The sequence below is a fragment of the Grus americana genome, chromosome 3 (genome assembly GCF_028858705.1).
Source record: "Grus americana isolate bGruAme1 chromosome 3, bGruAme1.mat, whole genome shotgun sequence".
Classification (NCBI taxonomy): domain Eukaryota; kingdom Metazoa; phylum Chordata; class Aves; order Gruiformes; family Gruidae; genus Grus; species Grus americana.
This window is the reverse complement of record NC_072854.1, coordinates 67,268,112-67,288,265: the sequence shown is the minus strand read 5'-3', so window position 1 is coordinate 67,288,265 and position 20,154 is coordinate 67,268,112. Positions and strand designations below refer to the sequence as shown.

Genomic DNA, 20,154 nt, shown 5'->3' with positions numbered 1-20,154 from the left:
CTGTTTTTTTAAAGGCTAATAAGGCCTTTATTAGTGTATTGCTACTTTTAGTGTGTTATTAGTAGACTGTTGTTAGTAACTGCTGTGGTAGTGATCCTTAGATTAGGTGGTGGTATGTTGATTTTAGGAAATTATTAATATAATGAATGTACTACTAGCTGGGATGAGAGAGTTGTAAATCAACATTTAAATTAAGTTACTACATTGTGTTTGAAAGTGTGCCACCTGTGTGACATTGGGCAGCGTGAACTGTAGCTATTTACTGAATTTTCTTCTGCTAGCATTCCTGAAGGAATCAGGGCATTTTTTTAAATTATTTTTTTTTTAATTTAAGAAAGACTTGCTGATTTTCTTACAGATGAAAAGTACACCCAGTCTTCAGCAGCTCATCAGTGGGGCCCCAAATGACAGTGAAATTCTGACCAAAAGGAATTGCAGTGAGGAAGAAGATATAACAACCAGTCCTACAAGTGATGCAGTTTTCTGTGATGGCAGAAAATATGTAAGTTAGAGGGTGAAGCACAACAGAACAGGTGCCTAATGGGGACAGATAAAAAAAGCTAAGATCTTGTGCAAAATGTTGGTGTATTTGGGGTTATATTACAAAATGAAGGAAGAATTTTACTTGAGTTCGTGTCTGTTGAGACTGCCTGCCTTTGCATAGTCCTCATAGTAACAGTGTGAGCTTTTTGCAGCATAAGCCAAATCAAACCCATAGATAGATATATCCATTAATAATGAATAATAGATCAGCTTCTTCTGAATTTTGCGAATGCAACTAACATTCTTCCCATTTTATATTAGGGTTGGGATCGTGGTTCTTTCAAACCTAGTAGCTAGCTTTTTCTCTTAAAACTTCATTTAAGAGAAGGGTTTTGTTATTCTGCAAGAACTGTGGTAATGGAAATGTCAGTGGAAATTCAAATGCCAGAATGTCAGTGAATGAAGAGGAAGCTGATGGTGACGGAAACCAGGGGAGCAGTTCATAGGCTTAGGGGATGGCATTGAATCATCCTCTGATGGATGGCATTTTGAATACTGTAAATGAGAGAGAAGGAAGCCAGTTGTGAATGAATTTAGCACATGCTTTAAAGCCTCTATGATTAACTGTGGAAGCTAATTTCTATGTATTAGTGATGCGGTTAAGCAGGGTGAAGTATCCAAAGAATCCATGACTGATGGTGTAAAGAAGGGAACTCAAATGACTTTTAGGGGATCAAAATTCAACCAGCCTGCTCACTTTGCTGAGGAGTATAAACACACATAAGGACCTTGGCACGCTCTCATAGTTCACTGCATTGTGGAGTCTAAGGTGTTAAACTGACAAATGGATAACAGTTTTGGATGATATTTGTGATTCTAATGACAACCATTTGAACTGGGCTATAGACAGCCCAGGCTTAAAACTGAAATATTTTCTACTATCTTATAAAGGGGAAAGTCAAGTTCCATTAAACTTCCCCTTATAGGTAAGTGTTGGATGTTGATGACTGCTCCATGAAAATGTATCTTCCAAAATATCAGATGGCATTGCTTCCAGTCATGCCAGCAGGAGTGCAATACATGAAGTCATTGCTAAATCCCTTTTTACTGAACCAAAAAGAAGAGTGATTTCTCCATTGAATGTATGTGACTCCTAATCAAGTGGGAGACATATGTAGTGATATTCAGTCCAAACATCATTAATCAGAACACCTATTCAGCCTCTCTAAATAAATAAGAGGTTCTGTCGAATAAATATTAGGGGCTTTTGCATAACTTTTTTTAGGACATGTGATCTAAGAAAAAAATCTGTTTGCATTCCTTTGTCATGAAGGATTTTGATGGAAAATAAGCATGTTCTGGTCAGATGAATAAAAATATGTCAGTGAGTGAAAGAGCAGAGCTGAACAAAGCTGCATGGGAGATTGATTACACTGATACACATCTTATGGAGAGAGCAAGAATACCTGATGCAACAAGCATCAGGTAAAACCAGTCCTAACACTTCTTGTGACCTTCCTCAGTAAGCACTCTGACACTTCCTTTGTCAGGTTTGTATGTTACTTAGAGCTTACAACGCAGAGTAGATAGCTTCATTAATGCAATTAAGCTGTTGGTGTGAATTTTAAAATGAATATTTGGCAAGCTGCACAAACAAAAAAGAGCATCTGCATGGAAGAGATACAGGATCTTGTAAACACTACTCTGCACTCTCAGCTGCCGGGTTGTGCAACGCAGAACTCCTTGGTTAACCAGTCCTATGTGGGTTGGTGTTTATTTTCGGAGGGAGGAGTGACCTAACACAGATATCCTAGCAATCTAGGGCAATGTTGCTGTGAGATTAATCACAACAATTGTGTCTTCGTGACATATGTAAAAAGTTTCTAGGACTCACCTTAAAGAATATCATTATAAATGAATGGAGACCAAACTATTTTGATTGAATTGATAATTTGTTACAGTGAAGGCTAGTTAGCACCATAAATTACATGTCTGTGCTGGGCCACAGAAAGGATTATAGTTTCCTCCTTCATTGCAGTTTCATGGCCTCTGTAAATGCTAGACACAAATGCTGTTTATATATGTGGATGGACAGCATCCAAACCTTTGCCCCTTAGGCGAGTGAGGAAACACCTTCTTTATGCGCCAACATAGGACAACTGGATGTCTTCGTATTTTAATCTTTCCTGAATGGTCTGCTGCAGCATGGAGTATGTCATTTTTATATGGAATTGGAGCATCTTGTAGACTATTTACTGGATGTGCAAGGCCACTTTTGTTTCCTTTAATACATGATAGAACGTAACATCTCAGCAGTGTATTGTACTATGAACTGTGTATTAAAAGCAGTCTAGTTCAATGTTTTGTATGTTCTTAGATTTCAGAGATTTTTCACTCTCTTCCTTTCAGACACTTATCCTATTTTTCTCACATAGCAGTTTTATTTGGGGGCAATTTCTAGATCTAAAAGTTACCTAATAAAGCATTTGCTTAGCCTAGAGAGCTTACTGAAGAGAAAAAGGCAAAGCAGCAGAGTTGCAATTACGGTCATAATTTTCAGGGCTGTTATGGAAGCAACAGAATGTTTTGTACAGGTTACCTTAAATCTTTGTGATTTGCAGGAGCTCTACAGTCAAGTCTGTAAAGATATTGACCTTTGAGAGAAATAAATGTTTTATCCTGTTTAATCTGAAGCTGCTTTTCCCAAACATTTGTCTTTTCTTAGGGCAGTTTATTTAGTCTTAACAGCACTTGCACTGAGTCTGGCAATTTTGGCAAGGCTAACGTCACGGGAGAAATAGAGTTTGCCATAAGATACATCTTCAAAGCTTGTATCTTAGAAATTTGCATCAAGGGATGCAAGAATCTGTCTTACGGAGAAGAGAAGAAGAAGAAGTGCAACCCGTAAGTATTTTGTGGAGAAGAAGAAAAAAATAAGGAAAATATTCTGGCTTTAAAATATTCATGTATGTTGTGATTGAAATTGATTGATATATGATGGTATGCCATATTAGCACTTTCAGAACATCCAACATATATACCAGCCCTTTTTACATATGCACACTGTAAGACATGCAGGTTTCATACCAGCGCTTATTCCATTCTGACCATTTTCTGCTAGTAATTGTCTCTTTCCCTGCCTGTGAGCAGGTTGGGTATCTATGTTGCTGATGAGAATATGTTGATCTCGAGAACAGCTGTTCAGATTTTAGTTCTTAGTTGTGTCCACAAAATTAATACAAAGTGGCTAAAACATGAGATGTCATGTTCCTAATTCATCTGCTGACTCACGGTGGGTCACTGGGTGATTGCTATGCTACTTCTGTGCTTCCATCTTCTGACATAAGAACAGAAATTCCAGATACTGCAATGCATTTTTAGAATCTAAAGCTGTTTAATAATTATGTATTATTGTGAGAGGAAGAAATACCTACTTCTGTGGATAAAATATGCCATAGAAATTTTTGGTTGGATAGTTAAGCCTTGGTGATTTGTCTGTTTATTACTAAACGATCCTTTCTGACAGTGCAGCAACCATTCATAGAAAATCACCAGGTAGAATACCTAACTACCTGTTCTTGCCCCTGCTGTCACACTGTGTTTGAGCACTGGAGTGACCACATTAGAATTGTGGAGTTGCAGTCACCTTCACTCAGAAGGAACATGGGTTTTGTGCATCTTGCAGAGGATGTTCATAAAGACCAGCTTGGTGATGAAAGGAGCCTTGCTGGAACAGCAGCTTATGAAGCAGGGCAGTGCTTGGGAGCACTTCAGAAGTGGGTCAAGGTTCTTTAAGTCCCCGGTAATTAATTCAGGCAAACAGTTGCAGGAAGCCTGAAAGACAATGTGGGAAGTGCTGTGTAGTGAACGTTATGTTCTCTGTTGGTATATACTTATATATTTCTGTTGGTTTCCAAGCCAACAGAAACAGTACAGGCAGTGTACTCACTTAACACACTTGCTGAAAAGCAGACTTTTAACTGATGTTTTAAACGTGTTGAATTATTTAGCTTGTTGACTGGTTTGAAGTCTGACTGGCTACTTTTTAATTAAATTGATCTGGGGTGATAGAGCAGGAGGCTAAAACTTCTAGTACCTGAATATTTTAAACAGCAGTTTTACCTACAGATAAGTTTGGAAGGAATAGGGAAGATGTGCAAGTTCTGCACTGATGGTATGAGATAGCTGATTTTATTTACTGGTAAGTTAATCAAGAGGCTGTTTTAAAATTGATTTAAATCATAATATATGAAATATATACAAGTACAGGTTTAAAATATTTAGTATTATATTAACAATGACTCCTTTCCATGCCAATCTATGAGCAAGCACGCTCTATTCCTAAGACTCTTTAGTTTTGAAGCCATAACAAAAAAACAGCCCACTGAACTCATATTAAGGGGGTATTTAAGTATTAAAGTTCATGTGACCTACAGATGAGAAACTTTGGATAGGAATCATTGGTGCTTGATATTGCAACTCAGCTTCCAGAAATTTTTTTTACTGGTCTTCCTTGCATCAATGTTAAGGCAATTTTGAGCACTTCAGACAATCTGCCACTTTCACTCTAATGGCTACTATAACAATTAGCATTTGTAAAAGTGATGAATTATGATGTATTATTTGTATGATTACACCTTTTTTTTTGCTACATGGTACTTTGTGTTGTAAAGATGAGATATTTTCTTCACGAACAAGCAGCAATGATCCTAAAGTTGATTGAGTTGATTTTTTTTTTTTTTGAGCATATAATATGCTGTCTGTTTTCATCATACAACTGTCACTACAACTGACAAGGTGACTTCCTTGGTGGCTATTTTATCAGAGGCCGAGAGTATGAAAACAAATGATTCCTATTCAGATCCTAATCTTTTCCCAATTAGAATAAAATTGAAACACACTAGCTCAATGATATACAGGGGCCCTTATAGTCTGTCTGCTTTTGTTTAGAAAATATATAAACCACAACTTGCCATTTTATTGCTTGGAAAATTACAAAGTCAATAAAATTGTTTAAGAATTAAGAAAAAACCCTCCTCTCATCTAACAATTTTTCATCTTAGTTGTATTGATTCCCCCCCACCCTGGTCACTTTTCATATATCCTTCTCTCTATCTACAAGGTATGTTAAGGTTTATTTACTTCCTGATAAATCTCCTCGGAGTAAGCGGAAGACAGTTGTCAAAAAGAGCACAGTGGATCCAGAATTCGATGAGACTTTGAAGGTACCATTTACAATTGTGTGCCGCTAAGTGCGCTTTTCCATGGTAATGTCTCCTTTTGTAATATACAATCAATCCTGCAAGTTCAGAATCATCCTAATGGGGCAAATCTAGGAGTCACTTACAAGAATAATTTAAAAAATTATGGTTTTGAGTCCAAATAAAAGGAAATGCTTTTGGAGTTACAATAGTCAATGGCAAACCATTAGAAGAGTCTGCCTTTGGCTGTGGAAACACTTTTAAAGAATTCCAGTGTTGTTCTGAGTTACCTTGTGGCAAAAGCAAAGTGTCTTCCATAGACACCTTTTTTTTTTGTACATTCAGGAACTGGGTGTAGTGCAGAGCAGTTAGTATTTCACACAAGTATTCCTTTTAACCGATACCCCTTTTGTCAGTGCCACTGGGAGTGTGTCTCTGCAGTTAGCTGAATGCTAACTGAATTCCACCACCTCTAAAACATTGTCTGCTTCCTCTTCTCTGTGCAACTGATGCTAGGCCATCTTTTTGTAGTGTCTAATTTTAAACACTAATAATCCCACCAGAGAACAGTAGTTAATGATTTTAATTCCTTAATGCCTTGCAATATTACTTCTTGCATCCTTGTAAGAACTGTGTGTAGAAAATAGGAGCCATTATTCTCACTTCAGAGACACTTAATGAAACATGAAGCTGAAGCTGAGTGCTGCCAGCTGGGAGAGGCTGGGTTAGTTTGGTTGTTCCCAGCTCCAGTTTTGTACTCAGGTCACTACAAACCCATTTTTTGTGTGCATCAGCGAGCTGCATTAGTACATAAGATGATGAGTTCTTCTGTAACATGTTATCTTGGAAGAGATATGAAACAAAGTTAATGGAGTGACAAACTTGTTTTATTCTTCCTTAAACTACACAAAAGTTTCAGTGTTACCCTCATCTCTTGGTGTGTATGAACATCAAGAATTTCTGGTGAGTGAAACAGGCAAAATGTTTGAAAAGACATTTGTTAAAGTTCAATAGCCACAAAAAGAGAATTATGTAATGTGTGTAATTCTCGTATAGCCCAAATTCTGTATATAGGGTTTAAGTTGGGAGAAAAAGAGCCTGAAGTTGGAATAATTGGACCTAATTTTATAGTCCCTTTTCAATGCAGAGTCAAGCAGAACTGATAAAAGGAGAGTGAGAGCCATGCCTGAGCTCGCTGCATGAACACTAAAGGTATTTTAGTTAGAAATCATTTAAATTAGTTTAATTATTAGTTTATCCAGGGCAGCAGAAATGGTCAAAAGAGCATAGTGCTAGTGCAGGTAAACTACATCATGACATTGAGATCCAACTCAGTGGGATTCAGCTGCAAATTAAGGCACCTGCATTTAGGCAGCTGCATGTGTGAGAGGTGTGTCAATGCTCTTGAGAATCACTGGAGCCCAGGGTGATTAGCCCCAGAGCCTACACCCAGCTTGTGATTCAGCAGCCTAAATGTGTATATCGATGTTCCTCATCCATGCCATTGCCTCCAGCTTTCGGTTCAGCTGGGTGCAGGTCACCAGTAGGCTGGGTATCATGTTTGCCAGTCTTGTGGGTATATTAGATACCCAACAATGTCTCAAATGGCTCTAACTATGGTTTGGGAGCGGACCAGGGCTTTAATTAGTGGTCTGCTGAATTACTTCCTTGCCCCTACTGACTGCCTTGAGTAGATATCCACTGACCAGAATGGAAGTTTTAGCACCTTCATTAGGTGTCTTATCTTGAACTGGCCTCCAGAGCAGCCAAATTCTGCTGGATGTCTAAACCAGAAATATATATTAAAAAAAAAAACCCAAACCAAAAAGAAAACCACAGCAAAAATGGTAAAGAATTATTTAAAGTTCTGCATTAACAATCAAAATCTTTAGCAAGGCAGGTCAAGGTATTCCTGGAATGTTGTTTCGTATTTGGATGAGCATTATTTAGCGTGTAAGTAGTGGGGTAATATGCAGATTGCAAAGCATGTTGAGACAACATGGTTCTGTCTGCATCCAGATGCCTTCAGCCATGCTGTGGCTGGGCTTCCTTTGAGCAGGTTATGAGCATGGGCCTGCATTCATCCTGTGTATCACTTTGTAAATGCTGTTTATCTTTCTAGTACAAGATTGAATACTCCCAGCTGAGAAGTCGGCAGCTTCAGATCTCTGTGTGGCATGCAGGAGCACTCAAATACAGGGTGTTTTTGGGGGAAGTGGTGATTCCACTGGCAGCGTGGAATTTTGAAGAGAACTCGATGCAGTTGTTCAACTGGTACCAGCTCAAACCCAAGGTGATTCTTAGTTTTTGTGCTTAGTTGTATCTTAAGAGCAAGGTGTAGGGAAAGCTATGGAAAAGATCACCCTTCTGAGATCATTGAGGGAAAAATGCTGTCAATCCAGCCCATTAGTAAGACACATTGCAAACATAAATAAGCTGTGAGAAAGATGTGGAATAGAATGATTGCAGTAATGCAGATTTCTCTGTGTCCCTTTCTTCAGCTTGAAAAGCCTGAAGATGATCTTATCCAGTACAGTGGCGAACTCCTCGTGTCTGCAAGACTGTCAGTACCAGCCCAGTATAAAAATTTCCAGTTTGAAGGTATAAAATGTTTCAGCATACCTGAATCCCTTGGCTAAAAAAGAATTGAGATTAATGAAGGACTGACAATGTGTCTATATAATATTCCTGTATGGGGTTTATAGCAGCTATTGCAAATGGCAGTTTATGGTGTATTATATTTTACATTAACTAAAATCCAAACATTTGCCAACTTCATCTTTTTGTTCTTTTTAATGCCAGCAAAGGCTGTATAATATAATGGCAGCAGTATGATGCATCCACCTGTTTGGCAAGCTTGTTTCTGTTGTGGTGTTGCAAGTAGACCTTATTCTGGAGGTGATGCAGCTATTTTACTGCCCGAGGTAGAGCCTGCCAATTTAGGGAAAAGGTGTAAGGGAGATGGCTGCGAGGGTACCTTGGCTTCCTCCAGTGGCTTCATTTTAGAGAGATTGTTGTTTCACTTGGAAGATGTTAGGTTCAAAATGTGAAGTCAGGATTTAGTTTTTGGTAATGAAGGACTTGTAAGGTATATTAAGTATTGCTGTAGTGTGTCAGAGCAAGCACCTGCTGGTGGGGTAAAGTAAACACTTTGGGGGGGGAGGGATAGGACAACCTCATTTTCCTTACCTCTCTAGGTCATGGTGAGGTATATAGAGGTTCAGAGCTCTAGTAATGCTCTCTGTGTTCAGGACCATAGCAACAGGTAGAAGTCAATAGGAAGATCTAATTAGCTGTTAGGTTAATTTTTCTTCCCTTTTCTTTTCCAAATGACCCTAAAGTTACCAACTTACTTTCTTCCATTTTTCCTCCCTATGCATGCCTGTGTATTGGGTCTCTGCTGTATAACTAGAGCTGTAACAGAGGAGCGGTATCACACCGTGAGTTTGGCTGTTTCTCCTACTTCTGGCTTTGTTTCAGAGGAATGCTTCTGTGGGTACTGCCCTGTGCTTACTTTTCACAAATACAACAGAAAGCTCCATGTTTGGAACAGGAATCACAAAGCAACCTGCTACTCATTGCTTGCATTTTTTGTGTGTGTGAATCACACACTGTACAAGCAGGTTAAAAATCTTTCAAATGATCCTAATGCAGCACTATGAGACTTTATCTAAGTAGTACCACCTAGACATTTTCCTACTTGCTTATAGCAGCATCTTAAGCTGAGCTAACTGGTTATTTCATGTGATAAATGCTTCTGTTTCAGGAAAAAAAGACCAAGGAGTTCCCAACTGCCAGCTTCAGGTTATGATATTTGGGGCCAAGAACTTGCCCATGCTGAGATCTGTTGGAATGCCAAACTCATTTGTTAAAGGGTATGTATGAGACCTAACACTTCAAATAGAAAATGTCAGACACATTCTGTGCAAATGTGTGTTAACATTTTCATCAAGAGACTGGCACGTGAAAGTGGCATTGTCCACACTCTTAGTCAGACTTTCTTGTAATGGTGACATTTGGGTGTCTGCACAACAGTGGCACTCAGCAGGGTGGTGACGAGTTCTATTTGCTCTTTCAGTCCTGAATGGAACTTCAGAATTTACTGATGTCATTAAAATTTGGAGTTCACTAGTTTAAGTATCTGCTTTTAGATATTAGGAGAGGAAAAAAAAAAAAAAGTGCAAATCAAGAGGGTATTTTCATTCCTGTTTTCATCTGTGGCTTTGCAGAATTAAATAGAGCTTTGGCTACATTGAACAGGAAACTTTTAGCCTCTTCATTCTAGACATTTTTAAAAGAGGAGGGACTAAATTTTTCTTCAAAGCACTGAGTAGCTTGTATGCAGGATTATTGTACTTTCTTACTGTCAGGCATCAGATGCATTGGAAGTATGATACTGGGGTACACTCACATTATCTCGGAAAGCCATTTCACCTGCTATAGCACCTATCTTCAGTGAAGTGGGTGAGCGTTTTATCTACTGAAAGGCAAGTTTCAACTGAATGGGGAGTACAGACTCCTTCAGCAGTCAGAGACAGCAAAGGAAAAGCAGACCAGAAGAGCCTACTTGCACCCACATTGAAGGCAGACAGGAAAAGGAGCAAGTCCCAAAATAAACACACTAGCACCATGTTCTACTTTGCACTTGAGCTGAACATTTTCACTATTCAAGGCAAACCAAAGGGCCCTAGTTGATTATTGCAACTGTTCTGTTTTCTCGTTGAGAAATCAGTAACCTTGCTGAACTCTCATTGTTTTTGGGAAGTTGCCTTATCCTTCCAGACCAAGCAGAGGTAAAGCGAAAGTCTCCTGTCCTGAAGAAAGAAGCCTGTCCCCAGTGGAAACACTTGTTTGTCTTTGATGGTGTTACCCCAGCTCAGCTACAGCAATCATGTCTACACTTGACTGTCTGGGAGCAGTCAACTTTCAGCTCAAGCGATCAGTTCCTAGGAGGAGCCAAGCTTGGTGCAAGTATGTTCTTTCTCACTAAAAATGAAGGTAATTTGGGGAAAAGTTCACTTAGTTTACTTTATAAATAATAATATTTACACTGTGCTATTTATTACCTGCTGTCATGTGCCTACACATACAGCCTCAGCCCCTGTCCTAAGCAACTTGAGCTGTGATCCTGCAAGAAATGATGCATGTGCTTTATTTAGTTCAGGTCTGTGCAGAAGCTCAAGGTTGTCCGTAGGAATTCTCAGGAAAGCCATTTGTGAGTGTGGTAACTTTTAGGGTCAGAGCCTGGCCATGCAGAAGACAGGCACAGAAAAGTTGGGTAGAGTTAACTCAGCTAGAGCTCTGTATTTTATTTTTTTTTTTAAGACTTGTTCCTTGAGTTGTTTTCTATGAATTAGCTAATTTCAAATACTGTCTCATCAAAAGGAAGCACAGGAACCAATGATCTAGTAGAGTCCAACCTTATTTATAATTGTGCTTATTATTTTACATCCACAAATCAAGCCAATCAATGGGAGATACAGAAGGTGAAACTTGCTCAGAAGGGGCTATTGCATGTCTGAGTTTTGGGCTCTTTTCTAACAGGAGTGAGCTCTCTTTCTCAAGGCTGAGAAATTCCTGAGAAACCCTCTGCTCACTGAATCGGCCCTGGTTAACTGGTCATTGAGCAGGGAAGCATTGTCACTTGAAGACTGCCCAATGGAGTCGAGAGACTCCTGTCTTCCCAGAGAGCAAGTGCTTTGGTTTCAGTATTTGAGGTGAAAGGCTCTAAAAGACTGAGGCTCAGTCACTTTGTTATGGTATCAACATGCACTTTAGAGGCGTATCATCCCTAGTAATAACTCATTGCAGGCTTCCTCATGAACTTCTTTTGATTGTCCTACCCAGCACCTTCCTTTCTGTAGAGCAGAAACTACCTGCTGCTGAGTGAAGATGACTGTCCAAGCCCTAAGCCTAGTCTAGCCTGGACTAGATGATCTCCAGAGGTCCCTTCCAACCCCTACCATTCTGTAATGTGTTAAAGTCACTGGAAATGAACTGAAGCAGGTGGCTTTGTGCCATTCTGCTCTTTTTTAGGATGCACACTTGCTCCTCTATGTCATACAACCAAAAAATTTTTCTCTGCTGCAAGCTGAGGGGGAACAATCCTAGTTTAACAGGATCTAAATAATGCTTCAGAAGTGTAACTACATTTTGTTGCCATTAATGCCTTAGGTACTACAAAGCAGCTGAAACTGCTATAGAAGTGGGAGAAGCAGGTTGGTTGTTACCTAGTCAGTTGAGTAAGGCTGAGTGAAAAACAACTGTGACCTTTCCTTTTGCTTTCTTGCAGAGGAATCGCTTGACTGTACAGACCTTCTTTCTCAGTCAGTGCTCCAATGGCAGGAAGTGCTCCACAGCCCAAACATGTGGGTGGACTTTACGCTTGTACTGCATTCAAATAAGGAAAACTTTAAATCATGAGAGATTACTGCACAACAATTTTTCCTCCCTTATATGTGATGTTTTAAATTCAAGTGGCACATGCCTTTCAGGTCTGAGGAAAGGTATGCTATTACAGTACCTACTCCACCTTTTGGGGAATAAAGTTATGCATTTGAAAGTATGTGATGTTCTGAAGGTTTTATTTCTCCAAAAGTTAAGGCTTTGTTATCTGGGTCTCCAGCTGGAGTTTAAAGTTAGTATGGTTTCTTCACAAGTGACAAAGTTTGAAATGCATTATGCTGACAAGGCAACAGTAGCCAGATGATATTTCCATTTCTGGGCACAGCAGAACTAATTAATTTAATCCCAGATAGGAATACTTCATAGGAAAAAAAACCTGTTACATTAGAATGAAATCATATACCTTTCTTAATGTTGATGTTTCATACATGTTTGGAGAGAATTGAAGACTAGTTTCTCTTCACCTGCTTGCTGCAGATGGTGATGCTAACACCTTTGTGCTTCAGAATTCTCTACACTGCCAGCGTTACTTTGCATGACCCTAAAAAGTTTTGGCCTGTGGCCACATGCCTCTCAAATGTGTGCTGTATCGTGGTGCTTAAAACCAGGTAACTGTATAAATTCTCCCTCAGCAGGGGTGTGGGACAACACCTAATGGAATAAGTGTGGTTAGAGGAAGTTCCTTGTTCTTATCAGCTGCCAGACAGCATTAATAAGTCTGCTCCATATGGTGTACAGCACAGAAGAGTTTAGCTAAACTTATCATTTATTCATGAGAACTGGCAGAAATGCAGTTTTTACTACTGTATCACTTCACTTCGCCTCAGACCTAGTGTTAGTCAGCAGAAACTACCTATACAACTCTAACTAGTGCTGCTGCTATATACTTCTTCCCTAGGACTCAGGTGAAAATGGTCACACCTCCTCATTACAGCAAGTATTCTCCTTGCTTCCTTTCCAGGTCAATGTGGCTTTTAACAACTTAAGAGTTAAAGACACAGAGATTCATATGCTAAGCTCAGGCACTAAAAGAACAGTAGCAACACCTTACACAAAATACACCCCACGCAAGAAACACTTGACTCCAAGTCCTTTGTTACTTTGCAGATCTTTTATTTAGATGTTTACTGCTGCAAATAAAAAACCCACACAAGATTCAACTCAAGTATAAAGCAGCATAGATGTTGTGAATGGAAGAGACGAGCTGACAACATACTGTATCTCACTTTCTAACAGATTTTCAAGGAAAGGGGGAGATTAGTGGGGAAGGAATGGTCACAGAAATGCTCTCTAGTAGAGAGAATACAACTGTGATATAAACAAGCAGTCCCTTCATCTTTGGAGTCTGAAACTTTAAATCAAACATTTAAAAAAATTAGAAAATTTGTTAGAAAAATAGGTGCAGTAAAATTGTATATATTGGATCGTGTACATATAGTTCTCATTAACTAAAAAAATGATCTTTACAAATAATGCTTTATAGCAAATAATCAGCTGCACTGTGTCAGACTACAGTGTCATTTAGGCATTTTTACAGATGCAAGTCTTATTAAATCTGAAAAGTAACAAAATATACAGAGCAAAACTATTTCCCTTTAAACTAGTATTGCAATCCATGTATTGCATGGTTTATATATATATAAATACTACACTATAACTGATCAGTAGTGAAGCTGGAATGCAAACACAATGGTGTATTAGATTCCAAGGGAGTATTTGCCTAGTTGTTACGTGAGGAGGGTGTCAGTGTCCCTGTGCCACACTTCTGAGCCATCACTGCAGAACTTCTCCAGTTGAGAACAGCAACCAGAAAAAGCCTAATTTCTGCACAAAGGAGTTCTGAGGTGGTGTCAGTTTTTTGGTGCAGGGGGGTGTGCGTGGGGGTGGTGGGAAGAACATGGGCATCAAGACCAAGGAAAAGAACAGGGTGTGCAGACGCATGTGCATGTGTGTACACACAGATACATATGCTCACAAATCCAGAGTTCTACAACCCGTCGTCTCAACTCTAATAATACAAAGACATATGGCACAAAATTCACCCACAGTTGCTTATTTTTAGACCAAGCTGAATCCAGCACCTGCACGAGACATGTCTTCAACTAGAAGCACATCCTATTAAAATTTGTCTTGCTTAAAGAGAAATGTGACATAAGGCCTTTTGGCACTAAGCAAAGGCATGAGCAAGTTACCAGGATCAGTGGTACGATGAGTCTGTAACTATACCAAATTTAATAGAAGGTATGGAATAAAAGGGAGATCCAAACACCTCTGGATTTAGAGAACTTTTGTTAAATGTCATACAGTGACCCCTCCTCAGAAAAAAACCCCAAACAAACCCAAACAAAAAATCCACGACAAAAAAAACCCAAAACAAGAACACAGCATTAAGATCTGCCTTTCCCACAGTCCTGCCTTCTTGTTACAAATGTCATTACATCGCCTCAAACTCATCAATTCTCTGCTTGGTGTTGCCTTGCCGGATCTGCCGCAGCGTCTTGTACTTATCACGTCCCTGTCGCATGTTCTCTGAGTGGATAATATCATTGTGGGTCTTCTTATTTTCATCTCTAGCCTGGGCCAGCTCATCTGTCAGTGCCTGCGATATAAAGGATGTTAAATACAGATTACACACGAGAAGCTGGCAGCTCATGACAGTAGTGATCTTTGGTGAGAGTTGACAGTTGTTGGATGGCTGGATAGATCAGTGACATGGATAGAACATATGCTTTCCATAAACACTATGGAAGATGTAAGTGATCTCAAAGCCTGAGCAATGAAGTAGTCTTTATATATCTTGTCTTTAATTCACACTCCCTATAGGAACTGTAAATTAAAAGAAACTATTGTGCTTTGTGTACTTAATCAAGTGGTTAAACAACGTATTTTCCAGGAATGATTGTTTCAGTTACTCTGCCTCCTCCAAACATTGCCTTACCCTCAGCTGCCTCTGTACACGTTCATTCTTCTCTGCTTCAGTAACGCGTTTCTCCTCATTGCGGTCATTCCTGATCCCCTCACTAGAGAACTCTGCACTGTAGGCAGAGTACTCTGATCCTTCATCTTGCAGGTGATCCTGGACATGGTAGTTCACTGGCTCATAGACAGGTGGTGGAGGTGGAGGCGGAGCAGTCATTACAAGGTGTAGCTCCTCCTTTGTCTTTACCAGATCCTCCTGGGCTTCCCTGGCCTTTGGGAAAAGAATGAAAAATATTTTAATGCATTTCTTGCTTTAAACCAGCTTAATGAACACTTCGATGCTTATCTTCCCAGTTTTGTCAATCTACTATGAAAAGCAAAAAAAAGAGGGAATTAAATCTCTGCAGCTGACAGTACTGTTACAGTCTTACGCAGAATGTCTTTTTTTTTTTGCTAGTGATGCTATCATCATCCACTGTGTAATGCGCAGGGGATCTTAACAAAGAATCTTCTTCCAATAAAACACAGCCTAGGAAAAATAGTGCTGTGGGACATTACAGTTATCTTCATCCTGTTCTCCATCTGAAGAGCTGTAGGCTGTAAGTATGGGTTGCACAAGATTCCTGAGTTGGCATTTTTAATGCCATCACACACTAGGCAGTCAGCTTCCTTGCTGCTTCTGTAGTTCTGCCCTCCCATGTGGTCTGCAGCACTAGCTGCAGAGCACCAGGAGCACCAGGCACTCCAAGCCTTGTGTAGTTTATTTTTGCGTTTAGTTCATCAAATTATTCAGCTCTCCCGACCCAGGTAACAGGAAGCCACTAACAACAGCACACACTCCTCAAGACTGGTACCTGCAGCGCATCTGCAGCATCTTCTCTTGATGTTTTCAGACATTACATCATGGATTAAATGCATCATTTATACATGTGCCTGTTCCCCTCCATGGCTCCAAGATGATAAGCACATTTTTAAGTTCTTACACACAGGCTTCCATTTTGAATTTTGACAGAAGGCTTGTTGGAAGAAAGATGTTTTGCAGGCATATTGCATGTTCATCACAAGTCTGCCCTTCTCTGCTGGTGTACAGATGTTTGCCTCCACATGTTTAGAGAAGTCATACCGGGCTAAGCACTGCGGCATGCTCTGCTCAAGTGTAGAACTTCAACTTTGCAAACCCCAGATACTCACTCTGATTTGCCACTCTTCGACCTCGCTCTCTTTACGCCTCCTTGCCTCTTCAAGAAGTGCAATCTTGGCTGTATACTCTGCAAGCTCTGTAGCCTGTTGAATAATAAAACTGGAATTATAAGGACTCTTAAAAAACCAAAACAAACAAAAACCCAACACAACAACGAAACACTGTTGACTGAGAAAAGACCCAAGTGTTACACTCCACTGTAATAAAGACTGAATAGAAAATTAGGAACAAAAAGTAGATTGCTCATGATAGAAACCAGTGCCACAATGATGCTGTCACATGGCCTGCTACTTCATTGCACTCTGGTTTTCCCCGGAGAACAAGGCTTTGCCTTACTTAGAGGGTGCAGTAACACGCCTGTATCCTGTCCTCAAAATGACTGGGTCTTACCAGCTGTTCTTGGCTCTTTATCTGGTCCAGAGTTTGTCTCTCCAGCTCTTCCTTGGCCTGCAGAGCAGCCAAGCGATCAGCTTCCAAGCGTTCTGCTTCCACCTGGGCTCGTCTCCTTTCTTCCTCCAGCTGAATGGCTCTTTGGATCTGATCTGAGAGCTCTGGAAAAACACAGATCAATGTGGTTAGTGCACAAGCCTAAAGTGAAGAGACTACATACAGTCTCTTAGGTAACTGCAGAAGTCATGACAAGCACTTGATTCCAGCTTGCAATACCCCCTCACTGTGCACCTCAGAGTCATTATTTGCATAATACATCAAGTAACTGAATTCAGAGGTAGTCAACTGCACATTATAATTGAATCTTCTGCAAGATATTTGCACTGAAGTCTGTGGCACTGACATGATTCTGCTGCCCATAACTGACAGTTTCCTGCAAGGACCAGATGTTGCTGTTTCTAATCTGCTCATCTGCGTATTGAAACAGAAGCTTCCATTTCACTGGAAAGACTTGTTCCCAAAGTACTTTTTCTGTCAGGAATTAAGTCAAAAGTACTCGAGAGCTGAACTCTGTTACTCACTGCTGGAAGAGGCTATACTACTAAACCCCTCTTGGCAACAGAAGAAAACAGAGTTCATGTGACCTTCAATTCCCAAATGCAATCAGCAGATTTTTATGCCACTTTTATGCCTTGGATGACCTCAGCAGCTTGAGCACATTTGTGTATTTATCCGTATAGGTACATATTAGTAAGCCTTGCCAAAGGATCCCAGTGTCACTAGATTTAGGCGAGGCGTAGGCAGCAACCCACATAAGCCTTCCATGGAGCGCAATACACGTGATCTGGTCAGCCAGTCTGAGTACTTTACCTTTCTCTGCTTTCTGAGTCTTCACCTCATACTCTTGTAGCCTCACCAGCAGCTCCTCCTTCTCCCTCAACATTTGCTCTTTCTCCCTCTCAATTGTCTCCCTCTTCTTCTTTTCATTTTCTAGTTGTTTCCTGTTAGAAACAGATTTCATGCTTGAAGCTCGCTTTCAGACCTAAGCTACAGCAAGGCAAGAAAGTTGGCCAGGCATCTCTCCAGGCAGCTCAATAAGAAGTGACTGCCACAAAGCAAGAGCCAGAAGACAGAAATACATACAGCCTGTTCCTTCATCACATCAGAATTTTTGCTCAGTTTTGGATACCCCATTTCATAAAAACATTTGTATTTTTGTTGCCTGCCACAGTAATTTAGAACACTAAATAGCTACTAGATGCAGAGAGAGAAAACCAGGATTCTGTACTGCACAGCAGAGGAGATTTAAGTTTGTTACGTCTGTCTTAAGGAGAGTCAAGGAGGAGTAAAAATAAGAGCACTGAGGGAATGAAGACAAACAAGCCACAAATACAGGAGAAAAGCAACAAGATTTCTTGACTCATAAGCAACCTGCAGCCGGTGGAATCACTAATCCTTTTTCCTTGCCTGTAAGAGGTCTCCCCGTCCCCTCTTCTCTCTTCGCAGTGTACACACATGCTCCCTGTGAAGGTTTCTCCCATACTCCCAACCATCCCACGGTCCAACACATAAATCAGGTCCCAACACTCAAGAGCCAGGAGAAGCCCTCTCTAGGTGTGTGCCACCATGCAAGAGCCCACTGCGCCTTTACTTGCACGCTTCCTCGCAGCTCTTAAGACCGCAAACAGGACAGCGGACTACGCGGCCACAGGTCCGAGCCGAAAGAGTTAATGCTTATGGCCCCACTGCAGGACATCCCAAGTCCAACCCCGTAAGCCAGCGCTCCAGGGTCACACAGAGGCCTTACGAACGTGGGATGGCTCATCTTCCCTGCTCTCCATACTCAAGCAGCTCACCTTTCCAGTTCTTTCTGGTGCTTCTCCTCCCGGGCCTGGGCTTTCATCTGTTGCACCTCAATGGTGTCGGGCTTCCTGCGCCGCATATACAGTTCATGGTTGCCCATGCAGAGCTGCAGGATCCTCTTGTTAATTCTCAGACGAGGGGCGTAAAACACAAAGTCCTGGAAGAGAGATACCGCACAGTCAGTTTTTTCAAGCAGGCTTTCTCTTCTGCCAGCTAGCTGCATGCAGATCATCTTGCCATGAGCGATTTAATATAGCGGCAGGGACTGCTGATATCATCTAAAGCCAAAACAATTGTTATTTATATTATCCATTTCAAGTCTACATAGACCTGACAAGTTACTCTGTTAGTTTTCTCTAAAAGATACTTTTTCTAGAAATCTCAAATATCTCCATTTATAGGAGACTCTGTGGAGTTTGGAAACATTGCAGAAAATTCTGGGTTGGCAGGCAACCATCTGGGCAACTCATAGACCTCTAGTATCAAGTAATTAGTTTCTAAGTTTGCATGGTTTTGTGACTGAAAGATAAAGCATGAAACTAAAAATGTATTGCAGACAATTAAAGTAACTTTGTAGAACTGCCTGACCTATTTGAATCAATATTCAAGACACCATCTGTGTTTATTCAGAGAAAGAGAAGAAATGCCTTCCAATATCATTCTTTCCTCTCCATGGCATTTCCTAGTTAGGTTGACCTATGCTGTTACAAGAGTGTCAAATGAAAGGTGCCTTTTTTTTTTTTTTTGAACTGCTAAACATATGGGTTATTTTGAATATTGGGTTGCAGGCAGTAACAAAACACAAGATATTCTAAAATTTCTGGTTCTGCAAAAGGAACAGCCCCACGTTTCTTATTATCCGTGTTATAACCAGGCTTTTACAGAAACTATACACCAGACTGGATCTTCTAGAAGTAAGTCTGCTCAGAAAGGGATGCAGAAGGCCAAGTTCATTACCTGCCTGATGATTTTTCTGAGTTCACAAACATACATGTTTACAATGCAGTCTGAACTTACACAGGGAACAAACTCTGCATCTTTGTGCCTTTTTTTTGTGTACTGTGTGGATGGTGATACAGGCAGTGGACAAGCTGCCACATTACCAGCAAAAACCAGTACCCACTCCTTAGAATGGCTCTCCTATGGATTGCCTTACTGTCAGCAAGAGCTGGAACTGAGAAGGGCTACACAGAGGCTCTACGCTTTTGCATGGACATGCTGGCAAAGACTTGTTTTCTTCACTGCGTTTTCCTAATTCATATTCTGACTGGAAGAGACATGGTCAGCGCGGTGCGTTGCGCTCCCCACTAAGCCCTGCCAGAGCCATTCTGAGCTGCACAGGTCTGATACTGCTCACCATGCCTGTAAGCCATCCATCCAACCTCTTTCTTCTGATGAGTAATTTTAAAAACAAACAGTTTATGTACATTGTGATGAGCAGGTCCTATCTTGAGGCAAGGTTCACCTACATGGAAGTAAATACTGAGGCCACGGACGACGGTTGTGTTTGTCATTTACGGCCATAACCAAGGGTCAGAACATTCACGTAAGAACACAGAAGAATTCCCATACATACCCTTTCCTCGCCCCCAGCTTCCCCCTGGTCTCACACAACTGGGGGCATAGCAGCTTGATATTTGAAAGATAATGTGCTGAAGATGTTGGAGTATGTGGGCAGACAGCCCTAAAAAT

At 40.5% G+C, this 20,154-nt stretch overlaps 2 protein-coding genes across 7 annotated transcripts in view; one reads left to right on the top strand and one right to left on the bottom strand.

Annotated features, from left to right (window-relative positions):
* Positions 1 to 12,237, top strand: part of SYTL3 (synaptotagmin like 3) — a 34,303-nt gene extending 22,066 nt beyond the window's left edge. For 3 of the 5 annotated variants that reach the window (XM_054821462.1, XM_054821461.1, XM_054821460.1), the window contains exons 9-16: positions 359 to 502; positions 3,209 to 3,387; positions 5,606 to 5,708; positions 7,807 to 7,977; positions 8,186 to 8,285; positions 9,451 to 9,559; positions 10,450 to 10,682; positions 11,977 to 12,237. In XM_054821462.1, the coding sequence (XP_054677437.1) occupies positions 359 to 502; positions 3,209 to 3,387; positions 5,606 to 5,708; positions 7,807 to 7,977; positions 8,186 to 8,285; positions 9,451 to 9,559; positions 10,450 to 10,682; positions 11,977 to 12,107 (1,170 nt within the window). In that variant the 3' untranslated portion in view covers positions 12,108 to 12,237. The remainder of the gene's footprint in view (positions 1 to 358; positions 503 to 3,208; positions 3,388 to 5,605; positions 5,709 to 7,806; positions 7,978 to 8,185; positions 8,286 to 9,450; positions 9,560 to 10,449; positions 10,683 to 11,976) is intronic. The other 2 variants (XM_054821465.1, XM_054821464.1) reach the window with 1 other exon arrangement.
* Positions 12,238 to 13,181: 944 nt separating this feature from the next.
* Positions 13,182 to 20,154, bottom strand: part of EZR (ezrin) — a 37,230-nt gene continuing 30,257 nt past the window's right edge. For both annotated transcript variants that reach the window (XM_054821509.1, XM_054821510.1), the window contains 6 exons: positions 18,456 to 18,619; positions 17,470 to 17,600; positions 16,600 to 16,760; positions 16,200 to 16,292; positions 15,028 to 15,279; positions 13,182 to 14,688 (listed from right to left, as the gene is read on the bottom strand). In XM_054821509.1, coding sequence (XP_054677484.1) covers positions 14,524 to 14,688; positions 15,028 to 15,279; positions 16,200 to 16,292; positions 16,600 to 16,760; positions 17,470 to 17,600; positions 18,456 to 18,619 — 966 coding nt within the window. In that variant the 3' untranslated portion in view covers positions 13,182 to 14,523. The remainder of the gene's footprint in view (positions 14,689 to 15,027; positions 15,280 to 16,199; positions 16,293 to 16,599; positions 16,761 to 17,469; positions 17,601 to 18,455; positions 18,620 to 20,154) is intronic.